Here is a 24,231-nt window from a genome sequence, read left to right on the forward strand (position 1 = left end):
TAATAAAACATGACTGTCTAATTAACTCCACAAGAAGGTGGAAAGTTTCAAACCCATTATTTTACGCCAATTAAAATTGGCTTTACAATGTGTTTGGATAAATTGCATTGGCTTTGAAAAGTAAAGTCAATATGCAAACTGCTGCCTTTACAGATTGCAGGGACCCATTTTTAACTGCCACATGTTCTCTGACCATATTCAAGAAAAGAAATTAAGATTTTAAATCTCACCTCCATTGGAGTATTCAAGTGTGGGGTTTGTTTTTTTTTTAAATTAAACTGATGCCTATATTTTAGTAGACTCAGTTCTCCAAAGTGTTCGAGCACTGAAAGCGATATTAAGTTTATACCTTCAACAGGGAGAGAAGTTAACTTTAAACATTATTTCTATTTATTTTCCATTACTTTTTTATTTCTCTAATAAAACTAATCCAATATTCTGCCTGATCTCTCAAAAGATAAATTAATTTCAGAATCCTATCCCCATTTCACATAGAAACAATCTTCAGTTTCTCCTGCATGATCTTTGCATGACTTCACTGAAAGTAAACATTTAAATAGCACAGTATTTGGTAAGAATAAATGTACATATTGTCAACAGCAAAATTCATGGATTACTTTATCAGGCCTTTATTAAGAAGGTTAAACTAGGTGACAGCCATCTCTACTGTTTCCAAATTCTCTTGCTGTTGCTGGAAGGTGCATCTGTCTAAACGGGCGCCACTTGAATTTTTTTAGTCAGGTTGGACTTGTTAGTGCAGCCTAAAATCTGATGAACTAGTAAAAACAACAGCAGGTTGAACTCCAAGTTGTGTGATATTTGCAAAAACAACCTGTAGAAGAGTTCTAAGGCTTGCAACATCACAGAAAATGAAGTTATTTAGCATGAACTCTATTTAACAGCTTAACAGACATAAGACTACTCACAGAGACATAAACAATGGAATTGTGTATATGTAATTATTTTTAGAATTAAACCTACCACAACTTTGAGCTTTTGCAATCTTAACTGCCAGTTTCTTCTACACCACTGACATATTTGCCCAGCAAATAACTACTGATGGACTTAATCAGAGAGGTCAAAGCCAAACCAAAAATAAAGATGTTAAGCACACAGGCTTTCCTTATAAGAAGTGGCTGAATTGCCACAATCAATAGAAATCCACTGATTGCCTCTGAACAGCATGCTATAAGCACTGATTAAAGAAATTATCCTTTTGACCCTTCCCCTTTTAAGAGGAAGCCTTACTGCATTACTCAGTTCCCAGTACGTTTCTTGGAATGAAGCAAAACATAACCTTGGAATGAAAATGGATTCATCAAACAGAAGCAGACTGAATAAAGAGTTAAAATACTAGACTTCTGGTAATCAACCTTAATATTATTAACACCAAATCATTCACTAAAGAAGGAAGTATTCAGTCTCTAAAAACCTGTAAATTGGCTTCAATTAACTGTACAATTAAAAAGCTTGTATCTTGATAAAGAGCAGTATTAAAAAAAAGAAAACTAAAGAAATATAATTTTTACTGTCTGTCTCCTGTTGTTACTGGGTGACATTACCACCAATGGTATATCTAGTGCTAGTAGAATGAAAAAATAGGTCACAACCTAGAGTATAAAAAAAGTGCGTAACTCACAACCACGATTTCTTCCCTCTCTTTACGATTTTTGTCACACTGACTAAGCTGCATAAAGTCACTCTGTAAAGACTATTAAAAAAACACATGAAATAATTTCAAATACAAAAATATCCAGAATCAAAACTACAACCTTTAGATCTCAGGCACACCTGATAATTTCTACTTTGAAAGAACAGAAATTTCATGCTATACCAAGTCCTTGACTAGATTTACACAAAATATCTAAGTCTAACACTGTTATGCCTTTTAATTCCAAGGATATGTCAATCACTAAAATTCTACATTGAACAATGAGAATTTTAATGGCATTTATTTCTTAAAATTTGTTTGTGTGTTATAATTCTGACTTCTGATTAGAATAAAATTTTATACCTTTTGATTTATGTATCCGATTATATACATATGGGCAAATAAAAGGTTCACAAATGAGTTGAATACATCTTTCTGTAATGAACACATACGCTGAAACTATTTACTCTATCCTCATCTAGTAGGAAAGTTAATTAAAACATTAAAAGTTTCCTTTCATTTCACACAGCATAGCAGTTAAACCAAGCTGGTCAACTGGAAGAACAAGTCATAAATCAAAAAGTAGCTATGTGTAGCAAGGAACAATTTCAATTTTTATTCTGGTGTTTGAGATGAACCATAACCGCAGTAACTATTTACATAAGGAACAAAGAGAGTTTAAAAAAAACATAAAACTTTAGAAAGTTTATAAAATACTACCGTTTATTCACACTTTTAAATGTGTACTAGAATATCTGAAGACAGACAATGGTGCAAGCTTAAATTCTTTGTTAGTATCAGTTCCTCCAAGAATAAACCATGACAAATTCTTTTACTAGCAGACCTGCACCTACATGTTTCTTGTCTTCTGGTTTCCCCACATCAACTCCTGCTGGTCAGACACTCAATATTCTTCATCATCCTGCTTTGCCTATGGCAAAATAAACAGCCACCTGTACTTCCTGAGTGAAAAACACAGGACAAAACAAGCCTATCCCTCCTCTTAGGATTCTATATCAAGCCTAACTTGACTACAGGAAATAAAGCAGTAGCATGCTAGTTTTGTCACTGAAAAGCATAATACACTGTATTGTATAGGCATGCAATTATCACTTTAAACTGCCATTACTACTTGAAATGCCAATTCTGTATTGTTTTTCAGTTCCTTTCTATTTCAGTCTCCCTATAAGCCCTCCCTCACATTACCTGCTGTATGAATTTGTACCTTGCTCTACACTTGCAAGCTGTTCAACAACAAAACCACCCCCCCCGCCAAAATCCCAAACCCAAAACTGTAGTGTGGATACAGTTATGAACAAAATTATGTAATTACCCTTTTCTTAATAAAACCTGCACTTTTCATGATTTATTCTACTGATGTAGATCATCAGAACAGCTGAGATTTCTGCTTGCACATGTGTACTTACAAAACTTTTGAGGACAGACAAGTACTTATTCTGATTTTACCTGGACCAGTAATGGTCAGTCAAAATAGACCTACTACTTAAGAGTTGTGCACTAGTTTCAGTGTTAAATATCTCACTTAAAAATAGAACAACTCAGAATATTTATCAATACCCACTGTAGTTCTAAACCACCCTGCTTTTGTAAAAGTGGGGGTTCTTTCTCCATTTTATTTTTAGCATGCTTTGATCAAATTATTACTGAGAATGGTTTCGTGCCAACAAGGCAGATATCATGGTGGGAGTCTGTTATAGACCACCCAACCAGGATGAAGAGGCAGACAAAATATTCTATAAGCAGCTGAGAGAAGTCTCACAATCGCTAGCCCTTGTTCTCATGAGGGACTTCAACTTACCAGATGTCTGCTGGCAATACAGTACAGCAGAGAGGAAACAGTCGTGGAGGTTCCTGGAGTGTGTGGGAGATAACTTCCCAGCACAGCTGGTGAGGGAGCCCACTAGGGAAGGAGCTGGACCTGTTGTTTGTGAACAGAGAAGGTCTTGTGGGTGTTGTGATGGTTGGAGGCTGTCTTGGGCACAGCGTTCACAAAATGCTGGAGTTTTTGATTCTCGGAGAAATAAGGAGGGGAGTCAGCAGAACTGCTCCCTTGGACTTCTGGAGGGCAGACTTTGGCCTCTTTAGGAGCCTGGTTGAGAGAGACCCTTGGGAGGCAGTCCTGAAGGGCAAAGGAGTCCAGGAAGGCTGAACATTCTTCAAGAAGGAAATCCTAAAGGCGCAGGAGCAGGCCATCCCCATGTGCTGAAAGACGAGTCAGCAGGGAAGACGACCGGCCTGGCTGAACAGACAGCTTTGGCTGGAACTCAGGAAAAAAAGGAGAGTTTATGACCTTTGGAAGAAGGGGCAGGCCACTCAGGAGGACTACAAAGATGTCGTGAGGTTATGCAGGGAGAAAATTAGAAGGGCCAAAGTCCAGCTAGAACTTAATCTGGCTACTGCCATAAAAGACAATAAAAAAAATGGTTCTGTAAACACAGTAGCAACAAAAGGAGGGCTAAGGAGAACCTCCATCCTTTACTGGATGCAGGGGAAAACATAGTGACAAAGGATGAGGAAAAAGCTGAGGTACTTAATGCCTTCTATGCCTCAGCCTTCAATAGTAAGACCAGTTGTTCTTTGGGTACCCAGCCCCCTGAGCTGGAAGACAGGGACGGGGAGCAGAATGAAGCCCCCATAATCCAAGGGGAAATGGTGAGCAACCTGCTACACCACTTAGACACACACACAAGTCTATGGGACCAGATGGGATCCACCCAAGGGTACTGAGGGAGCTGGCAGAAGTGCTCACCAAGCCGCTTTCCATCATTTACCAGCAGTCCTGGCTAACCGGGGAGGTCCCAGTTGACTGGAGGTTAGCAAATGTGATGCCCATCTACAAGAAGGGCCTGATGGAGGATCCAGGGAACTCCTGGCCTGTCAGTCTGACCTCAGTGCTGGGGAGGGTTTACGGAGCAGATCATCTTGAGTGCCATCACAGAGCACGTGCAGGACAACCAGGTGGTACGGCCCAGTCAGCATGGGTTTATGAAAGGCAGGTCCTGATCTCTCTCCTTCTATGACAAAGTGACCAGCTTCATGGATGAGGGAAAGGCTGTGGATTATGCCTAGACTTTAGTAAAGGCTTCGACACTGTTTCCTATAGCATTCTCCTGGAGAAACTGGCTGTTCATGGCTTGAATGGGCATACACTTTGCTGGGTAAAGAACTGGCTGGATGGCTGCGCCCAAAGAGTGGAGGTGAACAGAGTTAAATCCAGCTGGCGGCCGGTCACAAGCAGCGTTCCCCAGGGCTCATTTTCGGGGCCAGTTCTGTTTAGTATCTTTATCAATGATCTGGACGAGGGGATCAAGTGCACCCTCAGTAAGTTTGAAGACAACACCAAGTTGGGTGGGAGGGCTGATCTGCTGGAGGGTAGGAAGGCTCCACAGAGGGATCTGGACAGGCTGGGTCGATGGGCCGAGGCCAATCGTATGAGGTTCAACAAGGCTGAGTGCTGGGTCCTGCTCTTGGGTCACAACAACCGCACGCAGCGCTACAGCCTTGGGGAAGAGTGGCTGGAAAGCTGCCCGGCAGAAAAGGACCTGGGGGTGTTGGTCAACAGCTGCCTGAATATGAGCCAGCAGTGTGCCCAGGTGGCCAAGAAGGCCAACGGCATCCTGGCCTGTATCAGAAATAGCGTGGCCAGGAGGACTAGGGAAGTGATCATCCCCCTGTACTCCATGATTAAAAGCCACTCATAGGTCAGTCATTAGTTGAGCTGTTTTTCTTTTGAATACCAGGTGTACAAAATTTACACTGTTAATAAACCAAAATTAATATTCTGATCCCTCATTAAAAGTTATCTACACTAAGATGTTGATTTTGTGCAGATTTTAAACCCTGTTAAAGACTTGAACAGGCTGAAACTCTGTTGAGCACCTGTAGGTTTAAAAATTAAACACATATGCAGCGACAAATATCCAAGCTGTCTTCCTCCCAACCCTCTTTGCAAAACCCACAGTATTTCAGATCTTCCAGTTTAGCTAGAGGTTTTTCACTGATAAATTACAAGGAAAAAAATGATTTTTTACAAAGGCAACATAATTTGGTTTCAAAACAGCTTTATTAGCGTACTATCCATGATAGCGTAACACGTCATACTGGCTAACAGCTCAATTCAATGCCCAAGATGTTTTGGTTTTTTAATTTAAAAACCCCATAAAAAAACAAAACCCCAAACAAAACAAAAAAAAAATTCCAACCACAAAACCACCACACACACCTTGCTGACTTCAGCTGAATTTAGTTCACACATCGAATTTGTAACTGCAGCAAAGCCAAGTTTACACATATTGTTAGAATAAAACCAAGCTCAGATCTCAGAGTAGCAGCTACAGAATACATACCGGACCACAGCCAAGTATTATACTTATCCATCATTAAAGTATGTCTGTCTTCTGTTTTTTTTAATTGCCAGTCCTAAGTAACTAAGAGGTGTATTGGTGGGATTGGAAGAACCATTGTGTCACCCTAGTTCAGTTTCTGTACAACAGTAAGGTGGTAACTCTACACAGATGTCTGCAATAAAACTTCAATTTTGGTTTACAAGCCAGACAAACACCAATGCTTTTTAATTTTTTTTTCTCCATATGGCTCACTAAAACCTGCTTTTCCCCATTATTTTATTTGCTGGTTTTGAAGTTCATATTAAGCTACATATTAATGCATGGTTTTATTTACTAAAAAACAAGCAAACAACCCCAAAAACCACCCCCGGAAAAACCCCATCCAAGCCAACGATTTGTTACGCCAACTTATCTGTACTATTTCACTGTCCCCCATTGATGTACCACATATTCCTAGCAGAAGACTGACATTTTCTGTTAAAGACACTGAAATAGACCATCATACACCATGTTTCAGATTACTCCATTCTGTGCTTCTATAAACAGCACGAATGCATATTCCACAACAGAAGAAGATACTGATCACAAATCTACAGGAGCTCAAACACAAGGTTTTTTTGTGTTTGGTTTTTTTTTTTAACCAAATATCCCAAAATACAATTTTAAGAGTGAAATTTTGTAGACTTTTTAAGCTAATTTTCTTGAGGATTGCAGTCAATCAGCTCTCTGAACTTTAGATTAAGAATAGCTAGTTTTGCTGAGCATCACCATAGCTGCTAGGATGTGGGTAGAGATTAACCGAAAAACAAAAAAGAACCTCTTTTCTGGAGGTTCTTAATAGAATCTGGATTCAAGGAAGACGACAATGAATGTTATGCCTTATTACTGGCTTACTCTTGGAATGATTGTGTTCAGTACTCACAATTAATTTGTTTGCAACTAGCAACAGAATACTGCTTAGAAACTTGAGCCAAAAATTAAAAAGTAACATTTCAATAAAGCTTTTTAAAAATATTTACATCATCTCCTCTGTACATGTAGTTTTCTCATTCAACTCTGCCATTATAAGGTTGATCAAAATATTATTTGAGTAAGTTAGGTTAAAAGACAGTAAAAACAGGCTTCAGTTAAATCTAAAGTATATTTATGGCAGACAGTAAGAATGGATCAAACCCTGTCTGAAGCCGCCCAGGGCAGAGCAATGTAGAATCCACCTATTTGTCCATAGGAAATTGTAACAATATATTTTGCATTGCAGGGAATAGTATTGACAGTAATTCTAAATAATAAGCAAACTAAAATAAAAAGCCCAAACAAAACACCACAACCAAAAAGCCCCACCTCTAAACCCCCAAACCCATTCAGTACATTCCAAAGAATAAATCAAGACTGTTTTACTGGCTCCAAAATTGCATTTGGTCTTCTAGGAAAATATCATTATAAATGTGGAGGGATCAATAAAAATTTTTTTTTAAATTGATTACATCATTTACTAAAATAAAAGTCTCCAATGCTGTACAAATTATTTTAAAAGCTCTAAAGACATGAAGTATTTGGTTTATGATTATACTGAATTTTAGATTAACAATCCTGAAATCCATCAGCAATATTTTACAGAGTAGTGGCTTGTTCTTACTAAAAAAGAAAACTGGATTCCTGTCAGATGGAATGACTCCACATGCATCTCTCTTTAAGAGTAAATTAAGCCTTAAATCAGTGATGCCATTATCAGCATCTGTCTCTACTTCCTCCTCTAAGCAGTCACACCATGAACTAGATCAGAGAATGGATCCAGTTGAAAAAAAAAATCATCACAGAAAAAAACTGGTACATGTCTCATGACAAAACTACACAAGTAGCTATGCCAGCACAGCAACAACTATGAAACTCAGAGAGGCTGCCTTAAACAAAGTTTACAAACAAAGCTTGCTTTCACTCTTCAGACCCAACCTATCCTAACATAAGAACATCTTCAACCTCCTTATGCTCTGCTGTCTTCCCATGAGTCTCCTTACTCCCATTCCATGGGCCATGACAAGTTCTCCAACAACTGACTTGCAGGGAAAAATTAAAAGTAACTGTAGCAATAAGAACCAGGGAGTAGGACCCAAAACTGACCAAGTACCACTACTGATGAAACAACTGTATCTGTGTATAAACTTGGCTACCTTGCATTACAGGCCCACTACAGGAATCAGCTGTGAAGTTAATGTTGTAAGACTTTTTTTCAAAATCAAACTACATTAAAAATAAAAGACACACTTTCCCAATGGAAATACATTTTTCGCTGTTCTGTCTAGTTCTCTCTTCTCAGTTCTATCTATCTTGTTCAGAAACCCATAATTACAGAACACCAGGAGTACAAATGTGGAGGATGATTTCATAGACAAGCAGCAATTTCTTCTATTTTGAATAGGATTCCCTGCAATTATGACTTAACACACAGCATATAGATCATTTAAGAAGCCATGTCATGTACTAGCTGAAATGCTATTACTGTATTACAGATCCAGTAACCTGTCAGAGCTTCAAGCAGCTTAAAATGAATTGCATAGATATGATCACAACAGTAAGCAATAACCTAGAAAACCGATATACGTCAACCAGACATTCCAGGAAGGCAAGTCCCTGTATGAATTACTGAACACACACAAGATTGTAGAGTAGAGCACGATCATTTGGACAACTTATTAGATGTAAGATGGGACATGGGATGTCACCACACATGACTATCTTATGTATAGGAAACAGACTGAGCAAGTGTGGTGAGCTGACCCTGGCTGGATGCCGGCTGCCCACCAAAGCTCCTCTATCACTCCCCTCCTCAGCTGGACAGGGGAGAGAAAATATAATGAAAGGCTCGTGGGTTGAGATAAGGACAGGGAGAGATCATTCACCAATTACCATCACAGGCAAAACAGACTTGACTTGGGGAAATTAGTTTAATTTATTACCAATCAAATCAGAGCAGGATAATGAGAAATAAAAGCTAAGTCTTAAAACACTTTCCCCCACCCCTCCCTTCCTCCCAGCTCAACTCCACTCCTGATTTTCTCCACCTCCTCCCCCCAGCAGCACAGGGGGACGGGGAATGGGGGTTGGGGTCAGTTCATCACACCTTGTCTCTGCCGCTCCTTCCTCTTCAGGGCTAGGACTCCTCACACTCTTCCCGTGCTCCAGCGTGGGGTGCCTCCCACGGGAGACAGTCCTCCACAAACTTCTCCAATGTGGGTCCTTCCCACGGGCTGCAGTTCTTCATGAACTGCTCCAGTGTGGTTGCCTTCCATGGGCTGCAGTCCTTCAGGGACAGACTACTCCAGCGTGGGTCCCCCGCAGGGTCACAAGTCCTGCCAGCAAACCTGCTCCAGCGTGGGCTCCTCTCTCCATGGGTCCACAGGTCCTGCCAGGAGCCTGCTCCAGCACGGGCTTCCCACAGGGTCCCAGCCTCCTTCGGGCACCCACCTGCTCCACCGTGGACCTCCCTGGGCTGCAGGGGGACAGCCTGCCTCACCAAGGTGTTCCCCACGGGCTGCAGGGGAATCTCTGCTCCAGTGCCTGGAGCACCTCCTCCCTTTCCTTTCTTCACTTAGTGTCTGCATAGTTGCTTCTCGCATGTTCTTGGTCCTCTCTCCCGGCTGCAACTGAGCAGGGTTTTTTTCCCCTTCTTAAATCTGTTATCCCAGAGGCGCTACCACCGTCACTGATGGGCTCAGCCTTGGCCAGTGGCGAGTCCATCTTGGAGCCGGCTGGCATTGGCTCTGTCAGACATGGGGGAAGCTGCTGGTGCCTTCTCCCAGAAGCCACCCCTGTAGTCCCCCTGCTACCAAAACCTTGCAACGCAAACCCAATACATCAAGTTTCTTAACTGCTCTTTTTTTCTTTTTTTCCAGTCCTAAGAAAATCCTACCTAAAGCATGACATTTCATTTTTTTGGCTAGTAGAGAAACTACAGCCCACTTAAAAAGTCATTAGGTGTGAGCTGTCCATCAGGAGCTACACTGTATGTTTTGCTCTGCTGCAGAGAACCATTTTCTGAAGGAGCATATTACCAGGAGGAAGGGAGGTTGTGGGATCTCCATGCTTGGAAGTTTTCTAGACTTCACTGGTCACTTCTGACCTGATTTAGCTTTAACAACATTCACGCTTTCAGCAGAAGGTTGGATGGATGACCAACCTTCACTAAATACTAGGCTGGCTAGATAATAATAAAGATACCAATGGCTGTGTTCTTGAACTTTGAAGAAACAACCCCCCCAAAAAACCAAACCATGTCTAGATCACCTGGCAAATTTATGGCTCTTTGAATCTTCCAGCCAACGTAAGACCCTGACAATCCTGAAGCTCCTATGCAGAATTAATCAACCTTCACTGCTGGGAGAAGAAAGCTTCCATCTGAACCACTCAAGTTTTTTTTCAGACTCTGACAATTGTTACTTACTATCCAATTATTTACTGATTGCCACATTCGAAACAACATATTCAGTATCACAAAATCAGTTAGAGCCGGTTTACAATCTTAAACTCATGAATTTGGAGAGCCAAATACTTTTCTTTTGGTTACTGAACTGTCGTGATATGTAGACATACTGCACGACACAGAAAAACATGGCGTAAGCATCTGGTACTGAGACACTAAGAAGTAAGACAGGGTTATTGACAGAAGCTATTTTGTAACTAAACTTAAAAGTAGAATATGAAATGACAGTTCCAAAACAACGTTGAGATCAACATTCTTTCAGCATTGCTGGAACTGAGTATATGAAGAAATATAACCTGTCTTCCAAATAGCCTGGCATTGCATACTTCTCTAATGACATATCCATTCAATTAAAAACCTACATACATGTGTAGAATCAGCCATAAGATATTTTATTCTAGAAATTAATCTCTCTTGGAATTTTTTTTTTTTTTAGTGACATACACAACATCATTTTATCACACCAGCGTACTTCCGTTTTGTTGCAGCAGCTCCCAGACATAAGCCTGAAGCAAGCACAGATAACCCTTCCCTTCCAAAGTGAATGTACCAACAGAAGTAGCTACATCCCAAGACACAACTTCTGGAGACACAGCAATCATAGCAGGCATTAAGTTCCAGAAACCAGTGACTAGAAGATCTGATTAGGAACAGCAAGTATGGTTTGGTTTTGGTTCTGTGGGGTTGGTTTTTTTTGTTACTACAGGATAAGGATAGGTCCTGATACGACATGAACAAACAGTTACCTGTAAGAAATTAAAAAAACCCAAACAAACAAACCTCCAAAACCCAAGACGGAAGAATCAACAGCTTTTGCACCAGAGGTAGGCCTCTGGTCAACTTCCACAGAGGCCTATATGCTAGGACCTATGCAAGGAAAAGAGCAGCAGCATCACAAAGTTTCCCAACGACACAAATTTACTCTTGGTCAATTGCTAACTGCAAAGAACTGAAAAAAAAAGAATATAGAATGAAAGGACAAGCAGCAGAATGAACAAATTGAATTTATTTTATTTTTTTTAGATGATGGATGTTGTAAAACATTTTTAACCTTTCATCCGAAAAGTAACAAAAATTGGAAAAGGCTTAGAGAAGGACTGCAAGGATCACCACTTTTTTCAAGCTTCTATCCCAGGAAGACCCAGCAGGTTAGGAATCTTCAAGTTTCAAAACAGATGACTTCCAGAGGAAAAGATATTAATCCTGAGCAGCACAAACATGCATCAACTGTTCATTGTCACTTCCAAAATAAGAACTAGGCACCATTGAATAAGGCTGACGGGAGCCAAGCTTAAAACAGAATGAAGGCGTTTCTTCATGCAGTGGATAGACAACCAGTGAGACTCCTTGCCAAAGCATGCAGCAGATGCTAAAAGTTTCTATGGCCTCAAGGGGAGACAGCACAAGTCTTGGAGGACAGTTGGAAGCTGGGAGAGTTCTCAGAGAGAATATCACATATGCTTGCCCTGTTCTTATTCTTTCCAAGAAATTTGCTCATGACCAGTACTGGCAGCAAGATACTGATCTGGACAGGCACTTGGTTTGAAACAATCTGGACAGTTTAAAGAGATGCTGCTAACAAGCTCTCTTATAAGAGCAAAGCTGGCAGGGCCAAACAGTTGCTAGGTTTTAAAATTGAACATCTTATCAAGAACAGCAGATAAAGACTTAGGGAGAACAGTATTGCTGCTTCTACTGCCTCCCTACTCCCACTATTCCTATTTTTTTATCTCCACTGCAACCACACATCATCATCTGAATTTTTCCTTCACCTCATCATTTTAAGTATACCTTACATTTATTATTACACAAAAAGATACCCATATGAAACAACAAAACATTATCATCTGATTCTGCAGTTCAGCCTTGCTATGTCCACCAAAAGCCAAATATTGGCTTTGTAGGATCCACCACAGGGGTAACAGCTAGGAAATTCTCAGCTGATCTAAAACACTGGGCAGGAGCATGAGCAAAACAACCTAATAGCTTTCACAAATAAATGTTTTTTCTTTAGCAGAAATATTGCCTCAAACAGTATGCAAGTGATATACTAACCTAAATTAAAAGCTACTAGTCCTAATGAAGTACAAATGAAAACATTGTTTTATGAAGCACAATGTGACAGCACCAACTGCTACTGCACTGCAGTCTGTAACTTCATTAATAAAACTACTTCTTTTTGGACTCATCAGTTTGATAAAGTAATTGCTTAAAATTTGCATCCTATTTTTCTGCAGCTCGCAAAACAGACAAAAGGTTTTTAGCTCCAAGTCAAGAACTGAACAGCATCCTATACAATAAAAGAACATGTGCATCTACTTCTTTTATAGAAGGTGTATCTTGCAGTTTGACTCAATGGGGAGACAAAGCATATGCATGTCTACCCACATATGGTAGGTAGGGCTGAAATATTTTAATCAACTATGGGTATGTAACTGAATGGTTAGTATTCTAAGCTCTTGTAACTTCATATCACAACTATAGATATAGATAAAGGCAATAACGTTCAAATATATTTATCTGTAGAAATTGGATAGAAGCTAGTTATTTCAGTTAGTTATGAAATAAAAGCATCATGGATTAGCAAAATTCTAAGTTTGCTTATAACTTTCATATAAAGAATTTTACAAAGTTGTAGGCAAATTACGTGCAGATCCTGGCAAAGCAAGAAGCATCAGCACCACAATCTCCTGTATTCCAAATAAATTCCGTACAAACAAACTTGTTCTGCGTGCACAAAACAAGACCTCAATGGCTTCTTGTGAGGATAAAAATATTATTCCCATAAGTTTATTTACATAAAATTTATCCATTACAAAAGCTAGCAATTTTCACTTTATTTCAACTCCCTCAACTAAGTTAGCTGTTACCTTGGCTTAGAAAGCACTTAAAATCCTCCCCCTTTGGTTTCACAGAGCAAGCATTTGAGGCCATTTTAAAAGGGCAGAACTTGGCATATACCTGGGTCTACACTCCTACTCCGATAGGACTGCAGAGTGGAGGAATCAATTAAAGTTCACACGCAATCTCTGAGTTACTCACCATCACAGCATAAACAAGATTCAAATTGTAGCCCTGAGCAAAAGCCACACAAGTAGTTGCACCAGAAGCAAAAAAAAGTCCTCCTTCTGCATCCCCCCCCTCCTATTCCAATGCAACCTTAAAACCAGGAGTTGGAAAATGGGTACCACAACTATGAAACTGCATTAAGATTAAATTTTCTTGGAAACATTACCATGTACAACTGACATTTAATTTATTAAGAGAACAATGAATTGTCCAAGTGCCTCAACAAATCCCTACAATGCAAAGCTGATCATGTCAAGACCCATGTAACAACATAATAAAAAATGGGCACAATTTGAATCGCAAACAATTTCTTAAAAGAATGTAATTAAGACTTCCTTTGACCTTGTTAATAGGGATGCTAAAATGTTAATTCTTAACTGTTTACGCTGATGTCTGTTTCACATTTTCTCTTCCTTATGCCTAGGCAGTGACTAAATTATCAGGATATTGTGAAATATCTAATAGATTTTTTCTAGTTATTAGTCATTATGGTAAAAAAAGAAAAAAAAATATATACACAAGACCCAAAACTCCACAAGCATACGGATTATAACAGTTATCCTAATACTACAAATTTGAAAGTTCCTGTCCTCTGTTACCTAGTAATCATTTGGTCCCAATATCTTAGGTCTGCTTTAGAATAGTTTCAGAAAAAGATTCCCGTAAAAAGTGAAAACCTGAAAGACCAGTTATGAAAGAGAATGCTTACTTCAGTCCAAATGTTAAACTCACTAGCTAGAAGAGTTTAAGTGACATACACAGATGGAAATTAGGTGTGCATGCTTTTAGGGACAGAAGGCAGGAAAATGAAACACAGCTCTACACTGATGATAACATACAGATAATTATGTCAACAGCAGCGTAACAAAAAGCTCTCAAAAATCTAACCACTCACAAACTAGAACGCAGGTAGTTTTAGCTTAGTCAGGCTGATGCATACAAACTCCTGTAACCACAGGTTGTGCTATTAACTCTTTTCACTGGAAAAGATGACTGGAAGTATTTTAAACTTTTTATTGTTAAGCAAGTATAATTCAACCTGACCTAAAGAACAGTGCGGAAGTCAATGGACACCTAAACTCCAATTAAAGCACAGTATTACTTTTTTTTTTCCCTACAAATATGTTTTTCATATGTATACAAAAATGGCCTACAAAATTGGGCATAGAACATCCTTCCAAGTCCCTTCACCTTTTTTTGTAACAGCCTTGTATATGTCAGATTACACCTTTTTAAGTATATCTCCTTTCATATCCTTAACTCATGGAAAGCTGGTTATTCTGACAATGACAAAGGTTTTGTAAATAAAAAAAAAATAAAAACCACCACTGAATGTGCATGGGATATTTATGTCTACCAACCATATTAACTATACCATCAGCATAGTTAGTAAATATGGAAAGAAACTTCTCTTCTACTCTATTTCTCATCATTCTAAAGAGACCACATAAATGCTGGAAAGAAAGTAATTGCAGAGGACTTGCCAACCAAGCTTTTCAAATAAAAACAACAAATTTAAAAAAAATAAAATTTTTGAAAAGTTGAGATCCTGTGAGAAAAGATACCTGAGCTGCGTTTTTCTTTTATCCAGAGAATTCCATTTTGCCTATACAACTTATGCTTGTTTGCTTTCAGATAATGTTTTGTTACATCATAAATGTCTAATTTTACAACATATCTGGAAAAGGCAAAAAGTTTACTTAGCATTTCAGTTACAACAGGTAATCAGAAAGGGAAAGGCATCCTTAAAGCAGTAACACTATTTAAATAAACTTGTGTACTGCAGACAGACTTCCAACAAAGCTCTCCATAAATTAGAACCCACTGGAGATAAACTAGCAATAGTAAATGACCTTTACCTGACTTTCCTATAAAACAGTTCAGCAGAAAAAAAAACTGGCTTCACAACATCAATGTAATAATCAAGAACTAAACTTAACCACTAACACTGATCTAAGTTACCAAACAGCATGTCAAACACTAAACAAAGGGGATCTGGTCTTTCACTATGACGCAGCAAAGTCTCTTAGTGAAATTAAACCAAAGTCCAAGACTGTTTTCAAGACAGCTTTGTTTCCTTAGCAACTAGCATGACTGGCAGGCAGTATACTGGTAAAAGTCTTACTTTACAAGGCAGCTTTATATTATTAGCTTGACTTAACCAGCAATTTAGACTACCTAGCTGTACTCGCCTGAAACACAGCCTGAAGTAACCTAGTCAAAAGCCAAATAAAACACCAGCAGAGTGAATCCCAGAAAACAGACTCCAAGAAGCACTTCAGAAGGCCATGAAACAGCGACACAGCTTAGTCACACCTTTCAAAAACCCCAGTCCTCCAAATAAAACTCCAGTTTTATTTACCAAAAAATAGCTATTAGGTACCATTTTCATAATAAAGACAAATTTCCCCCATACTCTAGATTCCTATTTAAATGCTTAACAAAAAATACAGTTTATCTGGTAAATTTCCCAGTGTAGCCTTACATCAAAATGAGGTTTAGTAAGCTGTTTGTGAGAGTATGTCCTGCCATAACGTGGCATCTAGCTGTTAACATTCCAATGCACAGCCTCCTCCCAAGAATTTTGTTTCACATTATGCTAACCCCCAGGCTGTCGAATTTCCCCTACAGACAATTCTGTCTTTCTGTTCAGTCAACTACATGGTATCCCGACCATGTCCTAGGGGCACCTGCCAGAGGACTGCTACACACACAGAAATATCCTGTAAATTTCCTACATTCAGCCAAGTGGAATTTTCTTTAGAATTTACAAGATAAACTGAGTCATTTAAATATTAGGGTTTACATAATCACATGCAGCTTGTTTGGGGAAAAAAAAGAAGGGGGGGGAAGGGGGGAAAAAACCACACACCTTGAAAGAGGGAACAACGTTTACACAAATAGTGACAGACAGCAAGTTCCACCATTAATGAGTTTTACTGCATATGTATGTTTGGATTGTACAAACAATAAAGGCAAATATGTTATAGAGTTTATAAAAATACAAGGACACAAAATTAATGACAACTGAGTAGCTATCAGTTTCAAAAGGTTAAACTACATCTAATTACATCATCTGAATTTGTTCCCAGCTATGAAGATAAATAAACACATGCAGTGGTCTGGCCACATATAAAAAGAAGAGAAACATCTCTAGTTTTGGCCGACAGCTCTCTATAGCTGTTTACCTAATTTTTTGGTTTTTCCTTTGGTTGGCTGCAGGGGTAGGTGTCTAGTCTTAATCAAGAGCCTGAAAGAAATTGCTTGTAGTTAATATCAGACTAGTTTTAACAGTTAATCTTGTATCTCAACCCTGAATAACACATCTTGTTCTCCTGGGCATCATCCAGTAACTGCTTATGTCTGATATGTGAAAATATTTCTTTGGGAGCAAACAAGGAACTCTGCTTTAATTTTACATGCGACACAATTTAGGTCCTGCAGTTAAGTATTTCAGCGTTCCCAGTGCTGATAAGTTACTTTCTCTGAAAGTCTACTCTAAGAATGGATGAACCGAGTGAAAAATCCACTTTGCTTGCTCTGTGTCAGCTTTTAAAAATTTGCAGCTGTTGTGCCACAATTGCAGAGGGAAACTGAGCAAACTATAAATGGAGGGTTTATATTTGGAATTTTAAAGCTACTGATTTTTTTCATTTGCAGAAGAGGAAAGATAAGAGCATAAGAGCTTAACCTTGTAAAAGTAGGTATGATTTTACCCACATATGCCACTGATCAGTTCAACTGCATTTACCCATTAGAAGTATTTTTTGCAAAAAACTGGTGGCGTAGTGCCTGTCTTCCTTTCATGGGAACTTTCCAATTAACATCCTCTTATTATTTTACTGCCTTGTATCGAGCAGGAATTTCCATGATGTGACTGATGAGTTACAGATTACCCTGTGCTACAGACCAGATGACTACTAAAAAACCACAACTATAATTCTTTGCCATCTTCAACATACAGAAGAAAGGCAGAAGGATAAGAGAGTCCAGAAGACACTCATCTTGATTTATATCAAATTCTTGTTTGTCTTTAGAAGAGGTCAAGACCTGAGAAAACAGAAGTAGTTCCATAGCGGTGTAATTGCTCTCACAGAGCTTGATGCTACTACTTTTAACTAAATATAACTTGACAAAATCTTTAAAAAGCAGAATTGCAGAAGCATCTTTTTTAAACATTAAATTCTGATTAAAGCTGTTTCAGAAACCTCTTCTTATTACTGGTCAGAAGCACTCTAAGATTTCTCCTTATAAAATACCAGTTAATAAACCTCTCAGTCACAATTACAGCTTTCAACATAATACAGTTTTCACACCACAGTAAGATAAAACTGATCTCAAATTTGATTTGGGAGATAGGAAAGCATTGCTATAAAACAGTATCAGGCATTTAAAGCATATATATACCAAAACTACACCAGTGTTCTCAACAGTTAAACCAGAATTAATTTTGACCAATTCCATAAGGGAAGTATCAACTTTTAGTTTTGTACGTCTGCTATTTGAAACAACTGTAGTTTTCCTCCCTAATGAACATTGTGTTAATACAACCTTATTTTTCCAAGTATGCCATTGCTTTCTCTCTCTCCTACATGTATATTCAGATCTTATGTAGACTTGTAAGAATTATATTCACATTGTATTTTCTACAGCGGGCGCATGCTCCCTGACAGTATTAGAAGCTCTTAGTAGAGGTTTAATCCAGTGCTTTCTAGAGTTTATGAAAGATTTCAATAGGCAGCAAGTCAGACACTATAAAGCACAAAGATGGTTTTTGTGAGATATTGAAAGGCAAAACCTGTGGGGAGAAAAAGTACAGATCAACAGCCGATTTTTTTTAAAAAAAAAAGAAAATCCTCATGTAATTTAATTACTAACTTACAGCTAACTGCCACAGAGCCTATATCTTTCCCCCAGTTCTATCTTCTGAAGATAATAAATGCAATATGCTTATAAATAAAAGGAAAATACATTAGTGAAAACCACAAGGTATGTTTTTTGTTTACCTGAAATCACATTCCTGTTTTCGGAATATTCTTATAAAACCACCTTGTATGGCAGGATATTGAATGCATGGGTATCACTGTTTGCAATTTTTCTTAAGCAAAACAAAACTAAACACAAGAAAAGCACCGTGTGCCATTGCTTTCACTGATGCCCACCCACTAAGCTGGTTCAGAGGGCTGAAGAACATACTTTCATCCTCCTCCCAGCTCAGTCTCAGTGCTAACACAAATAAGGCAGGTTTGCCCTTATTCTTTCTCTGCCCTTTTAAAGATACAGAAATCTTTAGTACAACTGCAAATTCAAAATACTTTGTATCATTCTTCTTTCACAGGACTCTTCAAGTAGAGGTAGAAGGAAAAAATATACACTTAGTAGCACTATGACTGTCTTCCAAGATGAAAAAAAAAATCTTAAGTTGCCAAAAACACACCACAGCATGTTTTACTTTAAAACTTTTTTAACTATTATTTCTTTCCTCCAGCTATGTTCTGAAGATGACAGTGCCCATTTTCCCCTGGACAAATTCTATGGCTTTTTTTTTTGGTAGATCATCGATCTTATGAATATTTTCATAAACACTCAGAAATCATCAATGTAAAAATGAAATTAATTTGACATATTACAAATAAAATTTAGCAAACAGAAAAATCTTCAACTGCTTTTTAGTATAAAAAGCATGAAAAAGTAGACAAACCCAACAAAACCAGTGGTTGCCATTTCCATTTCCAACAATACAGCTCTTTTAATGACAATATAGCCTGAACTATAGAACCATAAACACAAGGGCTCACATTAACTGATGATTCTGAATATGCACTTCCCCCGTAAATTAAGGTATTCAATAAAATATGCAACCGTGGCAGCAGTTTTTCCAAAAAACATCTTCTGCCCTGTAAGACGAAGATTACTTTGGCAGGGTGGGGAGGAGAGGAGGAGTGGAGTAGATGATATTGGTGTAGTGGGTGGTTCCTGTCAGGGGCAAAAAGGGGATGGAAGAGAAATTTAACAGCATTGCTGGATATTTTTCATGTGTGACATGAGAGGGAAAAAAAAAACAAACCACAAAGAAACAAACTTCCCTGTTATATTAAAACGATTTGGTTTCATAACATCCAAAGCCATACCTCTGTACAGGGCACATAAGAAATGTGTAACAGCAATCTATTTTTAAGGTTTCTGCCAGATGGGTAAGCACCTCAAACACACCCACAGATACTAATGAAAACCACCTTGGCCTCCTTCAGGAAGTCATTCAACACTTCACAGAAAAAAATAGGAAGTTGTTGATAAACTGCTTGCAAGAACTACTTCCTGTAGGAAAAATAATTACAAGACTTGTTTGCTGGACAATCAGTTAACTTTTCCTCACACTGCAAAATGAGAAGAGGTATTACACAGAGGTATTGTGAGAATTAAAAACATAACACTAAGGTAAAACGATACAAGAGTAATTCCAAAATTGAGTGAAACTTATTTTTTCTTTCCGCAAGTTGTTGTCTGCTACTCTCATGGCATATTATCTTTTGCCTAGAGAGCGATCCCCTATCTTTCTCCATAGTTCACTGAAATGTCAACCAGCAGCTGGCTAACAGGAAGTGGTTAAAAAGCAATGCAGTTGACATCACCACACAAACCAAGCAAGTCTTTTTCACTGCATGTTTAAGAATGGGCTAAAGCATGCTGCACAGCAATGCTGAGATGACTCAGATGTGACCACTTACTAACCAGGCAAGTCTTAACTTACAAGCTCTATTTAAGTAACAGTTTCAGTAAAAAATACTATTCGTTTTACCAGCTGTATAGCAAGCATGTCTTAACTCACTGGCCAAAATCATCTGCGTTTTCACTAATGGAAAATTATACTCAGGAGTCCTACTCATAACAGTGAGATGAACGCTAATGAGTGAAATTCTGGCAAATCATATGTTGGGCATTCATACATAAAGGGGTTTATCTAGATGGCAGACTGATTTACAAGAGTATTTCTAGCTCAGACCCTACACTATCACTCTTGCCCTCTTTTAATATGTATGGATACATGTGGCGTGTATATAAAACATCTGGACAAATAACTTGGTGCATGTATCTATACATATAGACAAGTATTTTCTCTTCCATACACACCATTTTCATTTCTTTGCACAAACTACTATGGTTGCAGTGGTTGACCCACTGATTACTGGAAGTGCCTATATTCCGGACTGTATTAAGTACGGTACTTAATTTGATATTATTCTGTTTGCACTGTAGTATATTATTATAACTACAACCATAAGGCTTACTGACATCTGGAAAAGATCTAATACTGTTACCTATTCTGCAAAGGTCTTTCTAGAGCCTGATTACCAGACTGTTCATGGAGTGGCTACAGAACAGAGCAAATGGAAACAAAGAGCAATGCAGCCAATCCAACAAAAAAGCTGAATACTTGGAAGAGATACCAAAAATCTGCATATGGTAGAAGGAACCACATTAAATGTATTTAGCATCAGGAATCTTTGTACTCATGCTTCAAGCAAATTTAAGGTATAGCTAGACAAGATGTGAGTTTTAGCGGGCTTGTAGGTATGAGATAGAACTTATCACTCAACACTGAAAAAAGCTTCTGAAATACAAACTTGCTACTCAAAAATAACTCTTACATTTCTTTGGATTTCCTAAACATACAAAGCAAACATTTTGCTAGTACTCAAAATGTTTTTTACAAATCTTCACGAACTCCAATGAAAGTTGGTGGATCTCACCTGTAGATAGTATTAAACAACCTTTTAGGAACAACAAATGTTCTTCAAGTGTGAACAGAGCCTTCAGAACTGTCCTCATTAGACTCTCCCATACCACAGCATCACCCAAGGAAAGCCAAAAGAAAACAGCCCATTAAGCTGTTTAAAATCTCCCAAGGTCAGCATGTGACCCAGCAGGGAGAGGTTCAAAAAGTACAGCCTTTATTTTTCTTCCTAACAACCTGGTTTGTTTCCACTCCTTTCCCCTTCAAGACACATCCTTCACAGCTAGCAGCTCTTTCAATCATTTACTTTGGATGTCTGCTTGAGAACAAACGATCTTGCTCATGCAGATGAGTTTGCCAGACTTGTGTGTACTTTCCAGTCTCAGGCTCTTTATTGTTCTTGCTGAAACCTGACCCTTTGAAATGGATACCAGGACACCAAGAAAGGACCGAAAAACTTGCAGAAAAAAAAGGAAAAGATTTTTTGTGGTAATAATGAAACTGCGGAAAAGCTTTCCAAGAACAAATCTTTCACTCTGATTTCACCTGAATGAGCATAATTTAAAAAGTCAATTATAAGAGCGTGAAGACATTTTGCACCTCTTAAACTGTTCTACTTTCTGTAAAATTGACAGCGTTATGAAAACCAAACACTTGTGACAGTAAAACTTAAAAATCAAATATCTATTTTTCATGCTTCAGAAGCTGCTCTTTAAGAGCTCTCACCGGGCGGTCAAAATTAGGCACAGTCAAAACAAAGTTTGCTTTTCATTTCAAAACTCAGTCTGTGCTTTCCTCAAGGTCCAATGAGGTACAGTTCTCAAATGGCATAAACTTACAGTTCCAAAAAAATTCTATTTGTGCCCACTGAAGAGTTCACATTCTAGAATATGCTGATTTGTTAAACATCACCAAAGAATATATCACATCTTCAAGATCTACAGCTAACGCTCATTTTCACATTCCTAATACAGAATGATTGTTTTCAAAAAGTAACCTTCAGGCTCAAATAATGTCAGACAACTGCTGTAACCTCTTTTCAGTTAAAAAAAGCGACGCTAATTTCTCTGTATGGTAACAACATCACTATAGGAACAAAAAACAGTTTTAAAGTTCTGCAAGTTCCATTTTCATTGCAGACAATGTAAATGTGTTTTTGAAGCTACAAACTCTACTACTTCAATCAAATGCACATAGTAATGACAATGTTTTAGCAAGAATGGTAGGGATAAAGATGTTTTTCTTGGCTGAAATAAGTTTTACATAAATAACACAGTGCTGCCCCTCCCCTCTCCTAGCCCTGAAAATGACATATAATGGGTTACTTAAGAGACATGCAGTTAAATAAAATGTTCAAAATATGGTCAAAATATTTGAAGGCCAATTAGGTGTCTTGGTGGACACACTTTCAGAAATAACGACAAGCTCCTGCTGTTTTAGAAAACTACACAGCATAAAAAATGTTCCCCGATGGATTAGGTGTCAGATGGCTGGCATATGTAACCTCTTCAGGTACAGAAAAGGTGATACTAATTTCACTGTGTGAAAAAGCTACAGCTGCAGGAACAAGAAACAATGTTAGAAGTTCTGCAATTTCCCTTTCACTGCAGGGAATATAGGCAAGTTAAGAGTTACAGACCCAAATACTGCAATCACATATGTTAATTTCCTCATGAGAGTAGGCAAAAATGTTTTGATTGCATACTTACATAATTGTCCTTATTCAAGAAATAAGAAGTCCTGATACATTCTCACTGCAAGAGCTTCTAAAGTTACTCTGTATTTTTATCTATATATCATAGATCTCTATATATCATAAAAATGAGGTAAAATGTATTTTGACCTGCATAAGAACTCTGGCAAGGTTCAGCAAATCCAAAAGTCACATTGTTTAAAAATCACTATGTGCATTTCACTGTTTTTAAGTATACAATATAATGGATAACATTCTCCAGCTAACATTAAGATAGGGTAAATATTCACAGAGTACCATACAGTTTTCAGAAACAGCAGAGAGTCAATATGGAAGGCTGAAGCAGTAGGATCTCCTACTAAAATCAGGACCATGATTTTAAAAATATGTATTTTAAACACAATGAAATTTACTAAAATTCAAAGACTGTAAAAAAAACCCCAACAAACAAACAAAAAATAAATCTGCCAGAGATTCTGCTAACTGAAAACAAGTTTTACTTACTTAAGAAAGTATCTCTGTCCAGATGGTGTCTTAGCCATCTCCCAACCTGGTGGCAAAGGTACATCATCAGGGATCTCAAATGAAGACTGGCGGAGATGTTGAGAAGATGGAGCGCCAGGTCCAGTCACTACTCCAGAGGGTGTAAGCGTCCCTGGAGAAACAGCTCCCAGCTGCAGTGACGCTGGAGAGGAATGAGCTCGGACATGCTGTGGGGTCAGGGCTCCTGCTGTCCCTGCATCAGTGCTGGCCTGCCAGGAGTGAAATTATTCCCATTAAGATTCTTATATTTCAGTAGAAATGCAGCTGTAAGAAGACATTTCACTTTAAATGAACCTTTCAGAAGAAATTCATAAGTCAGTCATTCTAAAGTTCTGCTTATTTTCTAGTTGTTGCTGTTCCAAGAGAGCCTCCAAGTAGGTCGGTCAATTAGCATCACAAAAGCCCTTGTGTAAGTCAAGAAATATTAACTTTAAGTTATGTGCTAAGTGCCTTTAGTTTTATTTTGAAAACTAAAGTTCTTACTCCTTGGTGCAGGGTTAAGAAAAAAACATGCTCGCAGTCAGCAGACCTCATACAACATATTGCATGGTTCACTACTGGACTGCACCCACACATTACCATCACACCCACTTTCTCCTGGAGGAGTTAATTTCCCACTCTCCTTTTGAAATGGGAGGGGGGGGGGGGCAAGGACACCCACACTTACACCTTCTGCAGGGGTTTAAAAGATTACAG

The 24,231-nt window shown here is 38.3% G+C and overlaps 1 protein-coding gene across 1 annotated transcript in view; it reads right to left on the reverse strand.

Moving 5' to 3' along the window:
* Positions 1-23,618, reverse strand: part of YAP1 (Yes-associated protein 1) — an 89,607-nt gene extending 65,989 nt beyond the window's left edge. The window contains exon 1 of the mRNA XM_010578195.1: positions 23,497-23,618. Coding sequence (XP_010576497.1) covers positions 23,497-23,534 — 38 coding nt within the window. The 5' untranslated portion in view covers positions 23,535-23,618. The remainder of the gene's footprint in view (positions 1-23,496) is intronic.
* Between the last annotated feature and the right edge of the window lie 613 nt (positions 23,619-24,231).

Source organism: Haliaeetus leucocephalus, unplaced genomic scaffold, assembly GCF_000737465.1.
Source record: "Haliaeetus leucocephalus isolate CR32 unplaced genomic scaffold, Haliaeetus_leucocephalus-4.0 Scaffold616, whole genome shotgun sequence".
NCBI classification, from domain to species: domain Eukaryota; kingdom Metazoa; phylum Chordata; class Aves; order Accipitriformes; family Accipitridae; genus Haliaeetus; species Haliaeetus leucocephalus.